General features: G+C 39.8%; 1 protein-coding gene across 1 annotated transcript in view; it reads right to left on the bottom strand.

The window, feature by feature from the left end:
- Positions 1-251: 251 nt before the first annotated feature.
- necab1 (N-terminal EF-hand calcium binding protein 1) overlaps positions 252-23,617 on the bottom strand; it is a 37,852-nt gene continuing 14,486 nt past the window's right edge. Inside the window, exons 6-13 of the mRNA XM_046843722.1 lie at positions 19,172-19,320; positions 11,929-12,050; positions 9,739-9,815; positions 8,784-8,837; positions 4,795-4,907; positions 3,024-3,101; positions 2,386-2,477; positions 252-2,297 (exon numbers count right to left, since the gene is read on the bottom strand). Coding sequence (XP_046699678.1) covers positions 2,269-2,297; positions 2,386-2,477; positions 3,024-3,101; positions 4,795-4,907; positions 8,784-8,837; positions 9,739-9,815; positions 11,929-12,050; positions 19,172-19,320 — 714 coding nt within the window. The 3' untranslated portion in view covers positions 252-2,268. The remainder of the gene's footprint in view (positions 2,298-2,385; positions 2,478-3,023; positions 3,102-4,794; positions 4,908-8,783; positions 8,838-9,738; positions 9,816-11,928; positions 12,051-19,171; positions 19,321-23,617) is intronic.

The following is a 23,617-nucleotide window of genomic DNA, read 5'->3' on the forward strand; positions in this document are numbered from 1 at the left end:
CCATTATGAAAGTGGCCTCTAAAATAATGTGACAATACAATTTCAGACTTTTAATCTTGAATCTAATGTGGAGCCAGATTTGAAGATGCATTAGGAAAGTGGAAGCTTATTCGTTAGGGCTTCTGATCGAAAAGTCCTAATTTCAAATCCTAGCACTCTGGATAAGGGTGCCTGCCAAATCCCAAAAATGGAAATGGAAAGAAATATTGTAATGTATTTTCCAAAATGAAGACACGTCAATGAGACACATGTTGACCGTATCGTTATCTTTATTCACAATAGACGGACTCCATAAAATACATCAACTGTCAAGAATTTTTACACCGAAACCGTGTAGGGAAGAACTTGTGGTCATCAGAGTTGATCGGGGTTGAAAGTCACAAGTACTGCTACATATGGAAGCACTTATGTAATAGCGCTGACACGTACAGTACACAGTCTAGCTACGAGCACACAGGACATTCCAGATCACACTCACTGTAGCGCTGAGTCACAGATTGATGAGGTGCTGGTCAGCAAACGCCAGCTCGCTTTGTTCGAGGTATCGAAAACCCGGGGTTTGTATTTCGGCTTAATCGCAGTTTATTGCACAGATGAAGCACAATGATACAGGATAGCAATTACAAGATAGATAGATAGTTAGAGAACTCGTTTCCTGTTTGCCCTAAGATAATATTTGTACTATTCAAGATAAAGAACACATTATTAGCTCTGAAACATATGTGGAGTCATATTTGTGCCTATTAATAAAGATTTGGGCATTTTTAGTTGACGTTTGAATGAAATTAAGTCAGTTCTGTGCCCTTGATTTGTTTTAAACCATATTTGTTATACTCCTATTTGTTCGTTCGTCTGTTCTATTTTCTAGCTACTGTAGCTCTAACTAGCCTTTCTCAGTCACACAACAGCTACAATCAAGGGACAGTAAAGGCCAAACCATTACTTTAAGATTGAACTGCTGCTCATTCTATGCCAATAACTGCCCTCTGCTATATCACTAGAGGTCATGTAGGTCAACAAAGTTTTAAGACTAGTTCCATGTACAAAAAAATACTTAATTTATCTACATTTACACACAATCACCTTCCCCTTACACAGCAATACAGCGCTTCCAGCATTCCTGACACTTCTGGAATGTGTCCTGGAAGATTCTGTCTGAAGCGCCTTCTGCAATTTGTGCTGGATCTCTGCAACGGTGTCAAAACGGCAAACTTTGCGCTGGATCTTCATCTTTGGCAAGAGGGCGACGTCAACAAGAGCCAAATCTGGCGAGTGGGGTGAGATTGTGTTGTTTCCAGCGAGAAACTCGTGTGAGGGGAGCTCGGTGATGTGATAATGCAGAATAGCACCAGTTGCACAGCTCCGGATGTACATAGGGCGATGTCTTTTACCACTGAATTATCAAGTTCGGTGCTCCCGGTGATTGTGCGTGCAGCCTTGTGCTGCCATCTGTCAAACTTTTTTTGATACCACCTCGTAAATATGCGACTCTACTACCTTTGGAACCTTTTGTGCTGTGAAGACACTGGAATGGCTTTAAAATCTAGGCTAATACCACCCATGCACATGAGCTCAGGGCTTTTGGCGGGGGGTCACTCTGATTGAGAGGTCAGGGTAAGGGTCTTTTATCTCATTTAGACAGCCAATTTTGTATCATGATCCAGCGGTAATGACTGTCAGAAAAGGGCTCTGAAGTAATCTTTGTGATTCCAACAGAGGTTTGCAATTAAAGCGTAGTCCAACGCTAGCAACTTATTGACTACCATTTGTATGCTACCTTATTTGAAAAAAATGGCAACCCATGGGATAGTGAAGGTGTACGGCCTGAGGATAAAAACCCAGTGGAATTGACTGTGGTATTTTATTTCCTTTGTCTCTTAACATCACGAACGTGGCAAGCTCGGTTGACGACAAGTCGTGCCTTACAGAATTAAATGACAAGCTCAGAATAGTACCACTGTCTGATGTCCACCCACAAAGCACGAGCGCATCATGCAGTGCTTATCAATGTAATTGCGCACAACCTGCCGTACTTCCCCGTACAAAAACCTGCAGCAAACAACAAATCAAAGACACGAACAAAGAATGTGACTAGAGTACTGTCTAGAAATGGACACGAGAGCTAAAGATGACGGAGCATGGACACCCGATACGATTTTCACCACAACTTTACAGGAAGTGATAACACGACACTGCTCCGTCGGAGGACAGAGACACAGCGATGATAAACTAGGTCGCCGTTTTCGAGCGTGCTTCGTTATTGCGTCGCTAGTTGTTGTTCAGGACCCACCACGAAGCTGGAGAAAGAAAGAGAGCACATGTATAACCTTCATGCAAAAGTAATCTATTTCTTGTGCAGTACGGCGAGAAGTAGGTTCACGGTACCTGGTACCAGCATGGTTGTCGTGATCTCTGGCGTTTCCAAGAAATCCACGTTCGCCCTCTGAAAGGTTTTGCTGTAGTTTGTCTGCAAATGACTTCACACAGGATACACATACGTAAGGGACGTACAGTACTAATTCACTATCAACAATTTTTTCTGATTGGCATTTGGAACTAAATAAATAAATGAATATTTAATTATCAGGTAGGTATGACAGGGTTTTAATGCATTGTAAAAAAGAACAAAAAAATCGAGAATAAAGTCATAGCTAGCGAATATAAAGACGTAGCTGTAGGAGAAAAAAGTAGTAATACAAATATAAAGTTGTAGCAATACAAAAAGTCATAGTCATACGAGAAAAAAGTCATAGCACTTGTAGAACAAAATCGTAGCAATACAAAAATAGTCATAGCCGCACGAGAAAAGTCGTAGCAATACAAGAATTCACATAGTGCTATGACTTGATTCTTGTATAGCTACGACGTCTTTATTCTCGTAGCGCGACGACTTCATTCTCGTATTGCTACGAATTTATTCTCAAACTGCTAGAACTTAAATCTCAACTTTTTTTAATATAGCACTAAAAAAACCCTTATATAAACACACATTGGTAATCGGCTGGAAGCAAACCAGGACTTACTTCTTCCACAAAATGGTGTGCTCCCAGAACTCATATAGTATGAAGCGAGACTCATTAGCGATCCGCTGAACCGCAACGCTGCAGACAAACAAGCGATCATTAGCTGCGTGGCAATTACTCTCAAGGAATTGTTTTTTTCCTTTAATAGAAAATGCTTCAAGATGATTTCTCTGCTCTATGGATTCGAGCCAGTGGCTAATAGACGTTCCTGCATGACTTAACGTGTGTATATTAAGTCAGGGGTAACAATGATATTGCGGACTCTGACCTGAAATGTAACTCACAGTGATACCTGAATAAGCATTGCTTGGACAACGCTTCAAACATATGAACATAGAACCCAGCTAAAGACCTGAGGAAGACACTGAGGTTCAGGCAACATTCTTAAAAATGAGATCAAATATGACCTTGCAAACACCAGAGGAAAGCCCTGAGGATACATGTCACTCATTCAACCCTCTAAAAATAACTATATGTGGTTCTTTACCAAACTGTTACCAAGCAAATTTGGAGGCACACAATTGTTTAGGATATCTTTGGATGTGCTAGCATGACATTTTCCCTTCACCTCAAGCACTTCAGCAGACCCGAACCTGTTCCAGAATGACAATGCGCCATGCACAACACCGTCTGTGAGGTGGTATCAAAAGGTTTCGAGATTAGTTTTGTAACAGGCAAACTGATGGCAGCACAAGGCTGCATGCACAGTCACAAGGAACGCCGACCTTCATAAGTCAGTGTGCCAATAGACGTCCTGTGTACATCGAGAGCTGTGCACCCGGTGCTATTCTAATACGTGCATTACCATGTCTGCAAATCTCATTTCCGCACCCACCCTATTCGCCAGACTTGGCTCCTGAGGACTTTGCACTCTTCCCGAAGATAAAGAAAAAGAACATTACGGAGTTCCAGTGCGAATCGCAGAAGGCGATTGACACGCACATTCCTGAAGTGGCAGGAACACTGGGAGCACTGTATTGCTATGCACAGAGACTATTTTGAAGGTCATAGTGTGTAGAAATTGACAACTGAGCAGCTATGGGGTTAAGGGCCTTGCTCAGGGGCCCAGAATTGGCAACTTGGCGTGTCTCAGATTTGAATTCACAGTCATTAAGTCTAAAGTTCACTGCCTTATCCACTAAGCCACCACCTTCTTCTTTTTTTGTAACCAGAGCTAGTCTCGAAACATTTTGATACCTTGTATGAAGATATGCTTTACATATAGAACGGAAGCTCTTCAACCCTAATGAACAGTTTGTGGATGAATCAGAATGCTGACTGCACCCCACCAACATCAGTACCTGACTTTACTACTACTACATGAGCAAAGATCTCCACATTCACACTGCACAATCTAGTGGAATGTGGAATCTAGAATGGAGGTTAATTTTACAGCAAATGGGTAGGAAATCTTTAAACTGGAGCAGGATATAAAACACACTTTCCATTGTATTTCTCATCATTTATACACCAGCCTCTTTTGCTAAAGGAAAATCACAAACTGGTGTCAGAAATACCTCTGTTTCCCCATGAGGCAAATCGAACCACATGGCCTGATGTGCTGCATGTCACTTTTATCTTGTCCCAGTTTCTTCACCACACTGCATCTGACACGTGACCCTTCATAACCTCTTTAACACCATGTTATCCTGTACGTACTGGGACTCAAACACGTCTCCTAGATGTCGCTTTGCCAAAAAACTTGACATTTGCGGTATTTTTAAGCATTCGTATGTGGCACAAAGGCAGGGATGAAGGTGTGTGCGCTCACTGGAGGCTGCCTGTCTGGACGCTGGAACAGTCGACGTACTGCCGCAGAGCCAAGCGGAACTCCTCCAGCTCATCCCCCATCACGGACAGCTGCCTCTGCACTATCAGGATGTGCTAAAAAAAACGAGAAAAAACTTTTTTATAAGCATTTCTCAACATTTAGAACTCCTTTCTTGGAGGCTTCATTTGTAAGCTCACATGTTTAGTTTAGTTTAGTTTGTTTAGCATTATTATTCAACTTGAAAACATAGAACAATTCCAGGGGTTTAAAAAAGAAACAAGTTAGCGCAGTGTCACTGTGGATACTTGCTCCGTGCTGGAAATACGGTTTGTAGTGTGTTGAATTTTGCATTTATTTTTTGTGTATATTAATTTTTACACCAGTCTAACGATATGCACCGCTTTCAAAAATTCTCCTAAAACAAGAAAATCCTGACAATTCCGCACATCGAGGGAGCGAAGGATTAATGAAGGATGGAAGGAATGAAGATTTTGTAGTTAAGTAGATCATATCTTTAGAAAATTCAATATTAAATGTAAAACAAATGGGGTCTAACAATTGTAAACTATTTATACAATTTTTACATTTATTTGATTTTTTTATTCATTTATTTAGTGCCAATTTAATCGATTTATTTGATTCAATCAATATGATAGTGTTTTGCATCAATTTTATTTATTACATTTTATTTCTATATATTTTATTCGTATAAAATAGTATCAAATGTTATTGTATATATTATTTAACCAAGCAGGCATTTAAAATTGTTGATGTTCACATATGTTAGTAATAATAAACTGCGTTATTAAAAAAACGACAAAGCAGTTTTATGTAATATGTTATAAATGCTTTGGTCTATCAAAAGGCCATGTCAATGATATGAGTAGTTTTCAGAGCTAAATGTGACTTAGACAAGCACTGCCAGATCAATATTTTTATGGTTTGGAGTGGAAGACCTCCCGCTATAGAGCTCTGACCTCAACCCTATTAAACACCTTTCAGATCAATTGGAATGTTGATTGCATTGGGATGGCATGAGGGAGAAACCTTAAGAGGAACCAGATTAAAAAGGAAACCCGTCCTCGTCTGGGTTGCACCGAATAGGGACTAAATGTAAAATGTGGTAGGATGAAATCCTGGCCTCCTCAGCTCTTCTACATCGTCTGCATCATACCTGGCTTTAGAAATGCCGTTGTGGCTACATAACCTCAAATCTCAACAAGTTCAAATCTAGTGGAACTTCTTCCCAGGAGAGTGGACGTTTTTATAACAGCAAATGGGGACAAAATGTGGAATGGGCAAAAAGCTCAAAAAGCACATACAGGTGTCCAAAAACATTTGCCAACATAATATATATTGTATATCCTTCAATTATCATTCACTTTGGTCTAAAATCAGCGCATAATATTAACAATAATGCTGATAGAAATTATAAGGGAGAGAAACCCATTTAGAGAGAATGATCCTCATCTTAATCTTATGATGCGGGGTGGCATTTTGCCAGCATAGTTCAGCCCCTGACGTATTTCTCTTCAGATGGACATGTCTTCCAATATGACCACGTTCTCATCCGCAGGCTTTTTTACCCGTTGATGGGAATATCAGGACTCGAGTGAACCAAACAGGAAGTGATAGTCATCTTCCAGGGGTCAGGACAGACCTGAGTGTGGGCACTGGAGTGGTGCCATCTCATATAAAGTCTAGTACATTATACAAACCATACACATAAATATATATATACACTGCACCGGATTACTGCCGGGCCGAAATCCTCGTCACGGCATATAAAAAAAACGTGTATGCATCCTAAATCCACGTCATCTGTCACACCATGATAAAATAAAACATAAAGAGAATGCTAATGAAATCACTACTGGTATGATTTCATATTCACGCGTGGATGGACGTACGCCAGTTAGTCCTCATGCACATGCATTTTTTTTTAGCAGCAAGAAAACGGCTCACACTCTATAGACATCTTCCCACTCTCCTGGGAAGATGTTCCACCAGATTCTGGAGTGTTGGTTATGGAGATTTGTGCTCATACAGCAATTTGTGAAGTCCAGAAACGAGAAGGTCTGGAATGCATTTCATCCCCAAGGTGTGCAACAGGGATATGGAGCTCTATAGGAGGCCATTCAAGATCTTAAGGTTTGATTCCTTCTAGTTCAGGCGATGGGAAAATGTCAGGGAAAATGCTAGCGCATCCAAAGGCTTCCTATACAATTGGATGCCTCCATGTTGGTGGTAAAAGTTCAACATCTGGCTGGGAAAGTCGGGAGTCCCAATACTTTTGGAAAACTACTTTTATTTGTAGATCTTTACTTTAAATTGGTTTAATGTACCAAGACGTACCAAGGTTTATTCATCTAAACCCTCCACCCAACCAACACACACACACACACACACACACACACAGACACACACATTTTTCATCTCTTTCTGACACACTCACAGCCCCTTTTAATCACTGATGAAAGACAAATTTATGACAATAGGCAATTAAGCCTCGCTTGGAGAAGAGCATGTTATGAAGCATAAATTATTTATCTGTTTATCCTTCTCCTTTATGCACATGCATTCCAACTTACACACAAATACACACACACACACACACACACACACACACACACACACAAAACAAGTCCCTCAAGTCCCCGATTGTTTAAATTGGCAAAAGCATGATCGCATTTATACCTTTACATTGCATGGACAAAAGTTTGTGGACACCTGACCAATGATTCGTACATGCTTTATGAACATGGCATTCCAGATTTTGCATGTGGAGATGTGTGGAGTCCTGGGGTGTAGTCAGCGTTCCAGTTCATTAGGTCACTCAAGATAATCAACTCCAACCCATGTGAAGCATATCTTCATGGAACTGGCTTTGTGCACAGGAGCATTGTTATGCTCGAACAGGTTTGGGTTAAGTAGGTGCAGTGAAGGAAGAATTTCATTCTCCAAAATTCAAAGATCTCCTATACAATTGTGTGCCTTCAGCTTTGTGGTAAAAGTTTGGGAAAGGACCACATAAGTCAGGTGTCCCAATACTTTTGTCGGTATAGTGTATGAAGCCTTGCGATTGATCGTATGCAAGAGTTCAAATCAAAGTTCTACAGTTGGACGTGGTGTACGTTTGAGCACAGTGTCATTGTTGTTGTTTTTTATTTTTTTATTTTTTATTAAACCTAAAAACATACACAGCAATGTCGGGGGTATAAGCGCATGCACCAAATTGCTGCTTGTTTTTTACAACATGGATTATTTTGCATTTCATGAATGAAGGATGAATTTAATGAAGACATTTGTTAAATTAACTTATATACACATCTGCTTTCACCAAAAGGGGTCTAACAAATGTAAACTGTTAAATTGAATATTTCCATGTATTTCATTTTATTGAATTAAATTTAATTTGTGCCAATTTGATCACTATAGTAAAAAAAGTGTATTGCATTCATTACATTTATTTGATTTTAATATATTATTTAACCAAGCAGGCATTTTAATTCAAATTGTTAACTTTTTTTTTTTAATGAATTGTGGACAGATATTGAATTATATATAATATACTAATTATAACGATTCCACATCTGGGTCACGGAAGCTTCTGGATCAGAAGAATATTCTGTTCTGTTTGATGTTTGTAGATCAACACCATGATCACGTTCTCACACATTCTGCTTCTCAGTATAGAACTTCACAGGGGGGCCAAGTGCTGCTCAGGTTTATTATTATTGCTCTTTCTTATACAGAGGGAGAGAGGGGAAGAGGAAGAGAGAGAGAAAGTGAGAGTCTTTCAAGTCTGTAATATGAGACCGGTAGAAGCTACTTTTGGAGCGATGGAACTGACAAATGAAAGTGGAAGAGCAGCAGACAGAGATGAAAACTTGAGAGCGGCACAGTTTCCTAGACAACAGAGCCCAGGGAGGGTGAAGTAATGGTTGTGATTACTGAGGGAGCACAGAGAGGAGCTGGAAACGAGGTACCGATTTGGTGGAGCCTTCGGAGACCTCCTCTTCTACGGGTTCCAGACGCAGCTCCTAACCAAAAAAAAAAGGACTGCATTTATTAAGAGTGTCAAACTCAGCGACTTCAAATGATCTCTAAATGTCCTGGCGAAAAAACATAAAAAGTCAATGGAAAAGCAAATTAATGTGGAATTGGGAATGGAAATGAAATGCAGGAGGGGCCAAAAATAAATCCACCCACTCTCCATTACTTTGCACTGTTGACCCCAGGTCCCCTAACTCCTCCACCTACTCCACCTCTTCTCCCTGCAACTGCACTACTCTACTCCCCTCCCTCCTGTCCTTTGTCAACCTGTCCATCACCACTCCAAACAGGAAAGGGCTCAGAGCCGATCCTTGATGCAGTCCAACCTCCACCTTGAACCAGTCTGTCGTTCCTACTGCACACTTCACTGCTGTCACACTTTCCTCATACATGTCCTGCACCACCCTCACATACTTCTCTGACACACCAGACTTCTTCATACAATACCACAACTTCTCTCTCCACCCTGTCGTATGCTTTTTCTAAACACACAATGCAACTCCTTCTGACCTTCTCTATACTTCTTCATCAACATTCTCATAGCAAATAATGCGTCCGTGGTGCTCTTCCTCAGCATGAAACCATACTGTTGCTCACAGATGGTCACCTCTTCTCTCAGCCTGGCTTCCACTACTCTTTCCCATAACTTCATGGTGTGACTGATCAACTTCATTCCCCTGTAGTTACTGTACATCTCCCTTATTCTTAAAGATCAGTACCAGCACACTTCTTCTCCACACATTTCCATCTCCATCCTTTATTGCTCTAACCTGCAGCATATCCTTCTCAGCCCCCTCCCTCTGCCTGACCAAAGAGACGTATCACGGAGATGCTAATGAGTTTGGTTACAGTGTGTATTGATGCGGGCCGATTCAGGCTGCTTCTCACCTTCTTCTCGAGGCGATCAATCAGCTTCTGCAGTCTGTTTATCTGGGTCATCCACTGCCCGTCCTCCTCATACACACCTTGAAAGAAAAGACACTTCAGCAACCAGAGCTCTTGCTTTCTCTCTCACTTCATCTCCTGCTATTTCTCTTTCTTTCTGGAACACTATACAGACAAAAGTATTGGGACACCTGACTTTTTCTAGCCATGTGTGTTTTTTTCTCAAACTACCACAAAGTTTTACACATAATTGTCAGCCAGGACCATGAAGATATGCTTTACATGGGTTGGAAAATCTTCTCGAGTGTCCTGCTATCAACCTTAATGAACAGGAACCTTCTCACCTTCTCAGCTACATCAGCAGTTGACTTTATTATATTTTAAATGAGTTCAAATCTCCACAAAATCTAGACGAGAATCTTTAAAGAAGAATGGAGGTAACTATAACAGCGAATAGGGACTGAACGTGGAACGAGATGTTCCAAAAAGAAGCATGTAGCAATCTTATGGTCAGGTGTCCACAAACTTTTGTCTGTACAAAGTGCTCGCAGGACAGAATGGAAGTGTCAAAGTCTCTCTTACTCTCTTTTTCTTTCTCTCTCTCTCTCTCTCTCTCTCTCACCATGACTATCTTTCTTTCCCAATCTCTCTCTCTCTCTCTCTCTCTCTCTCTCTCTCTCTGTCTTTCTCTCTCTCTCTCTCTCTCTCTCTCTCTCTCTCTCTCTCTTCTCTCTCTCTCTCTCTCTCTCTCTCTCTCTCTCTCTCTCTCACACACACACACACACACACACACACACACACACACACACACCATCATTCTCTCTTTCCCAATCTCTCTCTCTCTCTCTCTCTCTCTCTCTCTCTCTCTCTCTCTCTCTCTCTCTCTTCTTCTTCTTCTTCACACCATCCTTTTCTCTCTCCAATCTCTTTTATCTCTATCTCACCATCATTCTCTCTCTGTCAATATCTCTCTCAATCTCTTTCTCTCTCTCTACCCCCTGTCTCTCACCACCATTCTCTCTTCCAATCTCTTTCTCTCTCTTACCATCATTTTCTCTCTCCCAATATATATCTCTCTCTCTCTCTCTCTCCCTCTCTCTCACACCATCCTTCTCTCTCTCCCAATCTCCTTTTCTCTCTCTCTGTCTTTCTCTCTCTCACCACCATTCTCTCTTTCCCAATCACTCTCTCTCTATCTCTCTTTATCAACATCATTCTCTCTCTCTCTCTCTCTCTCTCTCTCTCTCTCTCTCTATCTCTCTCTCTCACACACACACCTCCATTCTCTCTCTCTCTCTCTCTCTCTCTCTATCTCTCTCTCTCTCACACACCTCCATTCTCTCTCTCTCTCTCTCTCTCTCTCTCTCTCTCTCTCACACACACACCTCCATTCTCTCTCTCTCTCTCTCTCTCTCTCTCTCTCTCTCTCTCTCTCTCTCTCTATATATATATATATATATATATATATATATATATATATATATATCTCTCACACACACCTCCATTCTCTCTCTCTCTCTCTGTCACCCAATTTCTCTTTCCTTATTCTCTTTCTCTTTGTCCCATTTTATCTTACCATTACTCTCTTTCTCTCTCTCTCTCTCACTCTCTCACCCTCATTCTCTCTGCCTATGGCTCTCTCTCTCTCTCTCTCTTCTTCTCTGTCCCACCACCATTCTCACTCTTTCTCTCCTTTTCTCTTTATCTCCTTTTCGCTCTCAAAATTTCACAATATCAACAATCACACGCTTTTCCTTTTTCCGTGTTGATCTCCGTAGAGCGTCGGCCGATAAAAAAAAGACGTTTTCTAAAACGAATAGAAATAATGACATAATGGAACAGCAGATGAATATATATAATCTGTGACCTGACATCAATCAGAAATATCCGGAAAGTTGCAGTTATGGGAAATGACCAACCAGAGTGGTGAATCTGACAATGCTGTGTATGGTTTTAATAATGAAACAATCCAACCATTTAAATACGATGTATATTATAATCCCGGATTTAATTTCACCTTAGACCATAATAATATCAGTTCACAGGTATCATATCAGTCAACTTGGGGTAAAAAAAAAGAAAAAAGCGTACAAAAGTCTGGAAGATTAATAGATTTCCCATATGAATTGTCCCTCACACAAAACAAGCTCTGTAACTCAAGTGAATGAGCTCTGGAGCTAAGAATAAACATACCTGAATTGACGAGGCTAAGAAGTGGGTTGTTTGGAGACAAGCTGTTATTCCGTTGGAGTCTTCGATTGGATCGCCTTCCTGACCATTGAATCGACAGCACATCAGGCTTCACGGGGGCCTGCCTATAAATGAGACCACAAAAGCACACAGACACACATACACACACACACACACACACGCACACACACATCCGAACAATGTGGAAAGGTCACACACAAGCAGCTTTATTAAATAAAGCCAAATCTGTCAGTCTAGTGTGTAAATGCTAGTCACGTCTGTACGTTTTCTGTCCGTCATTTTTCCCAAAAATAAGTACATTTTACATTAAGGTGCATATCAGGGGGGATTTCGCATTTACAATGACACATACATGTATATAGAGTACATATATTGTGTTGTACATACAGTATAAATACACAGTGGTGTGAAAAAGTGTTTTCCTGATTTCTTATTTTTTTGCATGTTTGTCACACTTTAAGATTTCAGATCATCAAACTAATTTAAATGAAGGTTTTTATCATTGAGGGAAAAAAATCCAAAACTACATGGCCCTGTGTGAAAAAGTGTTTAAACTGTGGTTTATCACACAACCGAGTTCGATTTCTCTCACCACACCCAGGCCTGATTACTGCCACACCTGTTCACAATCAAGAAATCTCTTAAATAGGACCTGCCTGACAAAGTGAAGTAGACCAAATGATCCTCAAAAGCTAAAAACCATGCCGAGATCCAAAGAAATTCAGAAACAAATGAGAAAGAAAGTAATTGAGATCTATCAGTCTGGAAAAGGTTATAAAGCCGTTTCTAAAGTTTTGGGACTCCAGCGTACCACAGTGAGAGCCATTATTCACAAATAGCAAAAACATGGAACAGTGGAGAACCTTCCCAGGAGTGGGCCAGCCAACCAAAATGACCCCAAGCACACAGTGATGACTCATCCAAGAGGTCACAAAAGACCCCACAACAACATCCAAAGAACTGCAGGGCTCACTTGCCTCAGTTAAGGTCAGTATTCATGACTCCACCATAAGAAAGAGACAGGGAGGAAGGTAGTGCAGTATGTGGACACAAGTATTAGAACCTCAGACTTTTCCAGCCATTTGTAGATCTTTCCAGCCAAACTGTTTCCACAAACTGTTTGGAGGCACACAATTGTATAAAATGTCTCTGGATGTTGGAGCATGAAATTTTGACTTCACTTCATCTAAAAGACTTAAACCTGTTCCAGCATGATAATACCCCTGTGCACAAAGCCAGCTCCATGAAGATATGCCTTACCTTAGTTGAATTAGAAGATCTTAAATAGTCTGCTAAAGATCTACAAACCCTACTGGGCTGAATTGGAACTCTGAGTAAACCCCAGGCCTCCTCACTCTACACTTGAGTACTATTGGAGATTTGTGCTCATTCTTAAGGGTGTGGAGCTCCAGTTCATCCTGAAGGTGTTCAAGATCTTTCACTCCAATCCGTGTAAAGCATATCTTCATGGAGCTGGATTTGTGCACAGGAGCATTGTCATGCTGGAACCGGTTTGGATTTATTAATTCAAGCGAAGGTAAATTTAATGTCTCCAACTTTGTGGTAACAGCTTCAGTGAAGGACCATATATGGCTGGAAGAGAGCCTTTTTTTTGTCTATTAGTGATGAGTCATTTTGAACGAGTCTTTAATAGAAGAACGTGCAGTCACAAAGTGTGATTCTTTCATAGATGCGCATTAACAAAGCATCGCAAAATCTATGTACAGGTCCTCAATGCAATAGATCGTAAGAATGATTTTCTCATACTCTTGACATTTATGTTGCAATAATTTGCGGAGTCACATGACAAAAGACGGCACGGATCAGAAGATATAAGAGGTGAAGCTACTCGTTCTGTTTATCATAATTTGTCCTTCGCTGCATTGCCATATTTTTTTATTATTGAAACGACAGTCAAAGTTCATGTAGGTAGATGTTTGTTGGGGGATCTGCTTATTAAAAATGTAATATTTCTGGTTAAAGGTATGAAATGAACTAAATGACTCCGAAAAAGATTTGGTCATTTCGATGAACCAGATTCAAAGAATCAAGTGATTAAATATGGAAATCTAAATCTACACATTTTGTTAATGAATCATCCTGAGAAACTATTCATTCATTAATTCGTGACATGACTAATATGATTTAATTCATTCCAATGTTAAGTCCCAATAGTTCTAGTGTTAAAATACACTACAGCCTCGTTTCAGTGACACCCAGACGGCACTTTTTTCTTATCAGTGTGCATTTTATCACATTACAGAACCAAACAGAGAACAGGTGTCAGAAGTACAGCTCAGCTGTGTCCTCATTACGCTTGAAGACAACAAGGGTTCTGAGGGGAACACATCCCACATGGTTCAGCATGTCTCATTTCAAGACCATAATCAGCAGCAGGCATCGTCAGTGTCCATGCTGTCCAAAATTCGGTCGGATATGAATAGGGATGGAGCTTCATATTTTGAAAGCAGGATAAATATTACAGGGAAGGAGGTAAAGATTTAGGTTTCTATAATAATAATGATAAGGCATTCAAGTATTTCTGGACACCAAGCATTCATAATCAGTGTTCTGTAAAGCTGAGACAGAAAATGGGTCGCTAGCAGGGTGTCAAATCTGGTAATGACTGTGGGGGAAAAATAGCAAGTTAGATATTAGCATCGTATTTGCATGTGAGTAACTTCTGACCAGTAGGTGGCACTGTAACGAAAATGCAAGATGGTGGAATTTGCAATTAGGGAGAAATGAATCGTATGATGCAATCCATGGAAGCTTTTACATTTAGACCTAATGGTGGCGCTAGAATGCTCTTTCGCCCTTCTCCCATTAGTTCGATTTTGGAACGTTTTACTTGACAGTTCTTTAGGTTACAATAAACAACTCTACCAAGAACAAGGAGCAGGAGTAGAAGAAGAAAGCAAATTAAGACAAAGAAGAAAGCAAAGAATAATAGAAGGAATCGAAGAAGCAAGAAGAAAAAGAAGAAGAATCAAGCGAAGAAGAGAAAAGCCAAGAAGAAGCAGCAAAGATGATGGTGATGAAGAAGAAGAAGAAAAGAAAAAAGACAAAGAAGCAAGCAAAGAAGAAAGCGAGGAAGAAGAACAAGAAGGGGCAAAGATGATGATCATGATGATGATGACAAAGAAGAAGCAAGGAAGAAGAAAGTGAGAAAGAAGAAGTAACAAAGGATGATGATGAAGAAGAAAAAGAAGAAGAAGAAGAAGAAAGGAAAAAAGAAGAAGAACCACCTTTGGTGCTTGGCCCCCTAATAATTACTGTTATTTAAACCCTACTTCTAAAAATTTCCACATTCGTTTTATGATCAGATTTTGTCCAAATTGTTCTTTTTTTTTTTACTTCTCTATGCAGATGTATAGATTTGCTACATCTGGAACATCTATTCACCTGGTCATTTCTTTATACAAGGACACTGGACACCTTTCGGTGGGAAACGATTTATTATGAACCTATAAAAATTGTGTGCGTGTGTGCGTGTGCGCCTGCGTGTGTGTGTGTGTGTGTGTGTGTGTGTGTGTGTGTGTGTGTGTTTTGGTCAGATGAAAGCAGTGGAGTGAATGTACACTAAAAAGAGTCCCCTCCTGCGTTTCATCCTGCGGCTTTCAGCCACTGCTTAGAGACCCAGACTGAATAGTTCAGACAGAATATCAAATCAGTTCAGCTTTTTCTATTTGCACGAGCGATTGATTATTTTCGACAAAGCCGATCGTTGACACACAGTGCGCCGTGCACAACAATCTGGCCGTTTGGAAAACTGTTCGTTATATAAAAACAATATACATTTGTTTTTACAATTCTCATTTATATAACTGATCATTTGATTGGAACCTTCTGATCAGCTCAGACGATCGTAACCACTAAACTAAACCTTTACTTCCTTTCTATTTATAATACTTAAGTAATTTGTTGCTACCCTGTCGCAGGGTTCACCACTGTTCCATCTTTGAGGCATTTTGATAGATACTGAGCCCTGCAGACCAGGAAACCCCCCACAAGAGCTGCAGTTTTGGAGACTCCTCGACCTAGTCGTCTAGTCGACCCAGTCGTCTAGCCGTCATAATTTGTCAAACTCGCTCAAATCCTTACGCTCGCACATTTTTCCTGCTTCTAACACATCAAATTTGAGGACAAAATGTTCGTAATATATCCTACTCACTAACAGGTGCCATAATGAAGAGATAATCAGTGTGATTCACTTCACGAGGTTATAATATAATTCCTGATTGCTGTATAATAAATTGTCTGCACATTAAATGACATTCTGACTAATACTGGTTACACGTCTTCATGTTAGTCATGTAAAAGATCAGTATTGGTCCATTTCCGTTTTGTTTCCTATTAGTGGCATTTAAAAGCTCTTAATCAAAATCTGTCCTCTCATGAGTGACAGAAACAAAGCAGATGAACCCTCGCCAACCTTCTGATCAGATCTTAACCACTGAGCTAAAAAAAAATTCCCAAATCAATAAACCATTTAATTTCCATTTTCCATTCCCTCAGCCTTATGCTGATTTCTTTCTATCCCAGACTATAGGGTTGAGATCTTTCATTCCAGCCCATGTAAACTATAATCTGTATCTGCAGCTTTGTGGAGAAGAACCGATATGGTTGGAAACGTTCGAAATCAAAGTATTTGTTTCTCTCCAGTGTATTTTTACACATGCTATTATTTAATGCAGTAAACAGGAGTAATAGATGGAAAATTCTTCTTCTTTCTCCCATTAGGGGGCACCACAGCGGATCATATGTCTCCATACTACTCTGTCCTCTACATCTGCGTCTTTCAAACCTACTACCTGCATGTCTTTCCTCACCACATCCATAAACCCCCTCCTTGGTCTTTCTCTTTTCCTCCTTCCTGGTGGCTCCATCCTCAGCATTCTCCCATCAATATACCCCATGTCCCTCCTCTGCTTATGTCTAAACCACCAATCAGGTCTCTCTCACTTTGATGGAAAATGTATATAAACTCTACATTTGGCAACAGTTTCAATGTGCTTTATAAAATCACATTTTCCTACTGAATCACAAGAATCAGCTCGAAACATGGAGGAGATACAATGATGCCATTTACTTCATTGCTTCATGTGCCAAGAACAACAAGAACCGTTTTAACTGTCCTTGTTTGTGCACGAAAAAACCCACATCCAAGAGACGGGGGCAGACGGGGGAAAAACGAGAGTCTGTGAATGAGTTCACAGGAGTGATAGAAATGCTACATCTGTCATTGCCCCATTGCAATCTCTGAATGTTAACATGAAAGGAACTGAGCGTCTAAAAAATACATTGTCAATCTGTATTTTAAGTGGCTGTGGACAACATATACGTGGGGACGGATGGAGTCTACTGTCTCTCCTGTTGTATTCTAGGCAGTTTCTTCTATTACAAATGACATACAATGTGCTTAGAATAAAACCAAGCAACATCGAAAGGTGCTATATGGGATGCTCCATCCCGCGCTCTCATTATATCTCAATCCGACACCATTTTTAACCATGCAATCATGTAGGTGTCGGACGGGAATTGCAAATACGAGGCTGTTGTCTCTAAAATTAGCTGTTCCCTTACGGCAGCTGCAACCGCCACATGACTCAGAGATGGGAATGTCTCCTCATGCGTAATAGTAATGCAAAAACAACCTCATCAACAGCCATCTCACAGGTTCACTACATTTATAGTGCATACTTTATAAAAGATATACAGCACACGCTATATCACGTAGAGTACGAAGAGTGGAAATGATCCCTCAGTGAATTTAAAGTACTCTTGAATGAAGCTGACAGATTAGAAAAAAATCCATGTTACTATTATTATAATAATAAAGCAGCAATCAAGGATCTTCTACATGTCTTATGCTTAATTTTTCCTTCTGATTGGTCACAAAATATATTTTTTTAATTCAGCCACAAGGTAAATCCTAGGTTTATAGTTGTAATTAGTTGTAATCAGGGTTACAACTAATTACGGAAATTTGTAAGACTGAAAACGGAAATATATGGGAATTTATAGTAAATAAACTGGGAATATACAAAATTGCAAGTTAGCCTCTAACAGAGAACAGTAAATGTAAAATAAAATAATTTAGCAAATATTTTTGTTTAAAACACCCAGATTGAATGCAATTTCCGTTGAATTTCTGCCCCACATTCATCAATCACATGCACACAGCACACTTCCTGCAATCCTGCAACATTTCTCTAATCCTGGACACAAAATAAAGTCCAAAAGAAATGTCCACCTTGTCAAGTATTTACATAATTGACATAAATATTACATAAACGTATGTTTAAAACGTGCTCGTGCTGTGCGTGAGCTATCGTGTGACAACAATTAAAATCAAAATTCGAAAATAAAGTCAAATATGGCGTCGTTTAAATCCGTTTTAGTTTACATGCATGTCAGCTTATGACCAAACAAAATGTTTTTGTTTACATGTGATACTGATGTTCTCATAAATTCCTGTAAATTGCTATAAATTCCCTGGTAAGTTTCCAACTTGGAGTGTTTCCCAAACTCCCCAGATGAAGTTCATATAGAAAGTTTCCAGAAAGTTTCTGGGAATGTTTAGAAAATCGTAATACATTGTACTGCACTTTCTATACTAATAGCTACTTCTCCCATTTCATATATTACCACCAGTTATTGCAAAATACTTAAGTAAAAGTAATTTGCTGCCATATTGAAATATTATTTCGGAGAATTTGCACTCGAATGATTTGAATGAAGAAAAATGAAGTATTTTTTACTTAAGTACAAAAAAGCTCACTGTTTTTGCAAATGAAGCGGTTATTTTGTATGAACAACATATAGGGGGTCCACTTTATCTAGACAGGATCTAGACAGTTACATCTTAGGATCGAAAATAGGTTTCTCTCTCTCTCATTATAGTCACATTGTCTATACTTTCACTTAATACCCAAGTACTTCGTTCAGTATCATTTTATAGTAATTATGGCCAAATATATGTTTGATCAGTTTGTAAGTGTTCAACCTGTTTATTGGATATTAAGTATAATCAAGCGAAAAAACGGAATAAAGCAATTAAAGGTGGCCATGGTGGCGTGATGCTCAACTAATAAGTGATAAAACATCACACCACCACCCTCCATTGGTTTCAATTGCTTTTCAATAAATACCCACACTTTAGTTCTTACTGCGAATGTGTTGTATATAAACTGAGGTGCTCTAGCTGCTGAACATTAAGTACCAGATATCTTGTCTTTCCTGGCGTGTCTGCTCAGCTGTGGTCTCCATGGCACACTCCAGCGAGCTCTGAAGAGACTGTAGCTGGCTGGTTGTCTCCTTCAGCAAAAACCGAGTCACAAACTGCTCCAGATGTGTGGCCTCTTGGTAATCCTGCATGGCAGAGGAAAGAAGAGCATAGTTTATAAGCACTTTCTCCACCCAGATTGTACAGAAATACCAAAGAGCGAAAAGGCAGGAAGGTGGAAAAACTTCTTAGGTGACATATTGCTTATGTCAAATTAATTTTATCAGTGTGTGGGTATGTGTAGGTTCCTGAATTGCAGGGGTTTGAATATATATATATATATATATATATATATATATATATATATATATATATATATATATATATATATATATATATATATATAAGCAAAATATGTGAATAAGTTGCAATTAATCATGAGTTAACCCATGACAATCGTACAATTAATTGTGGTTGTATATAGCAGAATATGCGCTGAAGTCGCAAGTTAACTCGTTGCAATCACACGATTAATTGCGATCGTATCGTGTTGCAGGAAAAGGGCGATTAAGTTGTGATTAGCGCGAATTAACCCGTGACAATCGTGCGATTAATCGTGATCATATCTTGTCGTGTGAAACGGGCGACTGTTGTGATTAATCACGAGTTAAACTCATGACAATCGTGCGATTATTCTGTACTTAATCGCACATTTCGTTTGCTTCACGGACTGCGTTCATGTGTATCAGTCTTATTTGCTTGTGACCACGACTTGTGTTTTGGATTACCAATGTGCTATTATTCTTATTGAACCACATATAGATTCTACTACACCTGTCCCAGGGATTATGTCACAGAATACTTTACAAGAATCCAGCAGAGATTCAGAGGCTGCACATCAGGGAGACATGCTAGTTCCCCAAAGTCACCCTAAAGGTGTTCAGCAGGGTTGAGATTAGAGCTCTATAGCAGACCACTCCAGATCTTCCTCTCCAAACTATGTAAACCATACGTTCATGGATCTGGCTTTGTGCACAGGGGCACTGCCATGCTTGGTTTCCAAATAACATTTAAATATACTGCATCCAAACACGTCCTATACAATTTTTTTGCCTTCAGCTTTGTGGTAACAGTTTTGGAGAAGAACCACATATGGCAAGAAAGGTCAGGTCCCAATACTTTTCAATTCAATACATTTTTATTTGTAAAGCGCTTTTAACAATGAACATTGTCTTAAAGCAGATTTACACAGATAATGTGGTGATAAAGAATGAATAACATTGTTCTTTATAAGTGTAAGTTTGTCTCTAATGAGAGACGGTGGCGACTGTGGTGAAGAAAAATCTCTCTGAGATGGCATAAGGAAAAAACCTTGAGAGGAACCAGACTCAAGAGGGAACCCGTCCTCATCTTGGTGGCACCGAATGTCCATGTATTACAGCTAAACGATGTTGAGGTGTGCAGTGATGGTGATCAGATGCAAACTGTAGTCCTGGAGTATAGAATGGATGTTCAATACAACGTTCAAAAGGTTTGTTTATATAGTGTAGCCTCAAGGAGTACAGATATGATTATATCACTACTTATAACTGACTTAAATATAAAGTTAAAGAGCTGTGAAAGCTGTGAATCCCACCGTAATTCAACACTTTTTCAATAACTAGATTCAAAGTAACTTGCATATTCTTTACAGCATTAATCAAACATGACTCGAGAATTGGCGAGGAAAAAAAAAAGCATTGTAACCAGAATACATCGAGATGAAATAAGCAGAAAACACCTGGTGCCAAGTCTCTGAGCCCCATGTGGATATTTCAATCAGGTATCTGATTGTGCAGGTGGAGGCCGTGTGCTCACCAAGGTCACGCCTCAGGTCTTTCAATTAAAATAGATGCGGCAGATCAAAACTGTGTCAAGAAGCGAAAACAAGAGTTGCCTCTTAATCAGTTCTCACGTCATCTCTAAAGCTCTGCGTTCTTTTCAGGATGTGTCGTCGTGTATAATACCCATGTCCTTCCCTTTTCCAAAATGTAGAGTTTAATTAAAAGATAAATTGGATAAAACACATAAAAATATATTAATCATATGAATGGAATTTTTTTAAACACTTCAAATGAAACCATTTTAAATGCATAGTATATCAGTTAACATATAAATAAATCGGTGTCCAAAATATTTGAAAAAAGCCTCATCACGCTGACATTACATTGGAAAATTGAATTGCTAATGAAAAAGAAATGCTAATAGAATGTAAATGTGTTTGTCCAGCTTATCAACATTTGCACACCTTTTTTAAAATGGAGAAAACACTACACAAACAAAACATGCAGATTTAGTCCCCATTCGCCATTATATTAACCTCCAGTCTTTTTTTGTTTTTTTGTTTGATGGGAAGTTCTGGAGTTTTTCTGTAGAGATTTGTGCTTATTCACCAACCAGGGTGTTCGTAAAGTCAGGTACTGATGTTGCTGAGAAGGCTTGGGGTGCAGTCAGCGTTTGAATTCATCCCAAAAATGTTTAGGAGATCCTTCACTGCAGTTGTGTACCTCCAAGTGTGTGGTATCAGTTTGGTAATTAATCAGATTTGACTGGAAAAGACCAGCATCTTTCCATTTAGTGTATTGGAAACGTTTGAAATGATTTGGTTGGACACCCAACAAAATTTAAAAAAACTATTGAAAATTTTTATGTTGGTTATGTCTGAAGATAAAATAACATTTTTAGACACTGCCCAATACAACGGTAAAAATAATTTTTTGGATTTACATTTATGAATAATTCGAGGATATTGAGGTTTTTGTTGGGAGTGATGACGATGGACAGGATTAGAACTGAGTTTATTAGAGGGACAGCGCATGTAGGACGTTTTGGAGACAAGGCGAGGGAGGTGCGATTGAGATGCTTTGGACATGTGCAGGGGAGGGACATGGGGTATATCAGTAGGAGAATGCTGAGGATGGAGCCACCAGGAAGGAGGAAAAGAGGAAGGCCAAAGAGGAGGTTTATGGATGTGGTGAGGGAAGACATGCAGGTGGTTGGGGTGAAAGACGCAGATGTAGAGGACAGGGTGGGATGGAAACGGATGATCCGCTGTGGCGACCCCTAATGGGAGAAGCCGAAAGAAGAAGAAGACATTTATGAATAATGCTACACCAGAATTGCAGGTAGAATGAACCTTACAGAGATACTCAAAGCATATCTCTACAAGACTTGATACGCTCAAAGAAATGACAGGATTTCCCCTTAGACATTTGCCCTCCTGCATGTTTTTTTTGGGAGGTGAGATCAAAGCCAAATGAATAGGGTTTGTAGAGACAGAGACAGAGAGATGACCTTTAAGAGGCCAGCTGTGAGTCCCAGCAGCCCTGGACCTCTATCACCTGCAGCCATTTTCGTCAACACAAAGCATCGTCTCCCCCACGGCTCAGTGTTCGGCCAATGTTTTCTCTAAAGCAGCTCACTTGAAGGAATGCACTGGATGATCGTTGCTGCTTATTTATCGGATTCGATTGTGCAGTACCTCATCGGGGAAATCGCGATTGCTACGTACGTATATGGGGCTTGTCGTAGCTCTGTACAATACACTCTTTAACTGAGGCCGATGAGATTCGCATCTCAATAGCCAACGATACGATACGTTAAAGATACACATGAAGCAGCTACCGATGCAATGGTAAAAATATGATGCTATGCAGTTCAATGGTACCAAAAGACTTATTTGACTGACTTCTAACGAATGGCCCTTTCACAAACAATCCTTTTGCGGTGCAAGAAAAAAATTAAGAAAGATCAATTAAAACCAGACGTTCTTTTCCTGTTCTGTCTCCAGGAAGATGCAGCTCTACCTCTGCCATGTTAATCTGTATTCTATGTGAATTTTAGGACACGCCTCGGTCTCCATAATGTTGTGATACGCCATATTTACATAGCAGCACCCGTGGTCCTGAGAGAACGTGCTCGAGAAACAGTTTAGTTTAATATTGGTCGCAAATTGATGATCACTTTGTAAACAACTCAACTCAAGCACATTTTTTAAATCGATGAATCGCATCGCTAACTTTTATGCGGATGCACCGATGCGGATGAATCTTTCCGTCCTCAGTGTAGGCAGATGATCTACACTAGGAAGACTAAATACACTTATGAACAACAGTATTGAGATACCTGACTTTCCCATCCATATGTGCTTCTTGAACATCCCATTTCATCATCCTGATATGGCACCACAGGCTCCACTCCTCTGGGAAGATGTTCCACTAGATTTTAGAGCGTGCTTTTGGAGATTTGTGGTCTTTCAACCGGTTGTTAATGTTCAATACTGATGCAGGTGAGTTGAGGAGGTCTGGGGTGCCCTCAGAATTCCAATTAATCGCAAAGGTGTTCATTAGGTTTGAGCTTTATAGCCAACCATTCAAGATCTTCCACTCTAACCAATAGGGTAGA

The sequence above is a fragment of the Silurus meridionalis genome, chromosome 29, assembly GCF_014805685.1.
Source record: "Silurus meridionalis isolate SWU-2019-XX chromosome 29, ASM1480568v1, whole genome shotgun sequence".
NCBI classification, from domain to species: Eukaryota; Metazoa; Chordata; class Actinopteri; order Siluriformes; family Siluridae; genus Silurus; species Silurus meridionalis.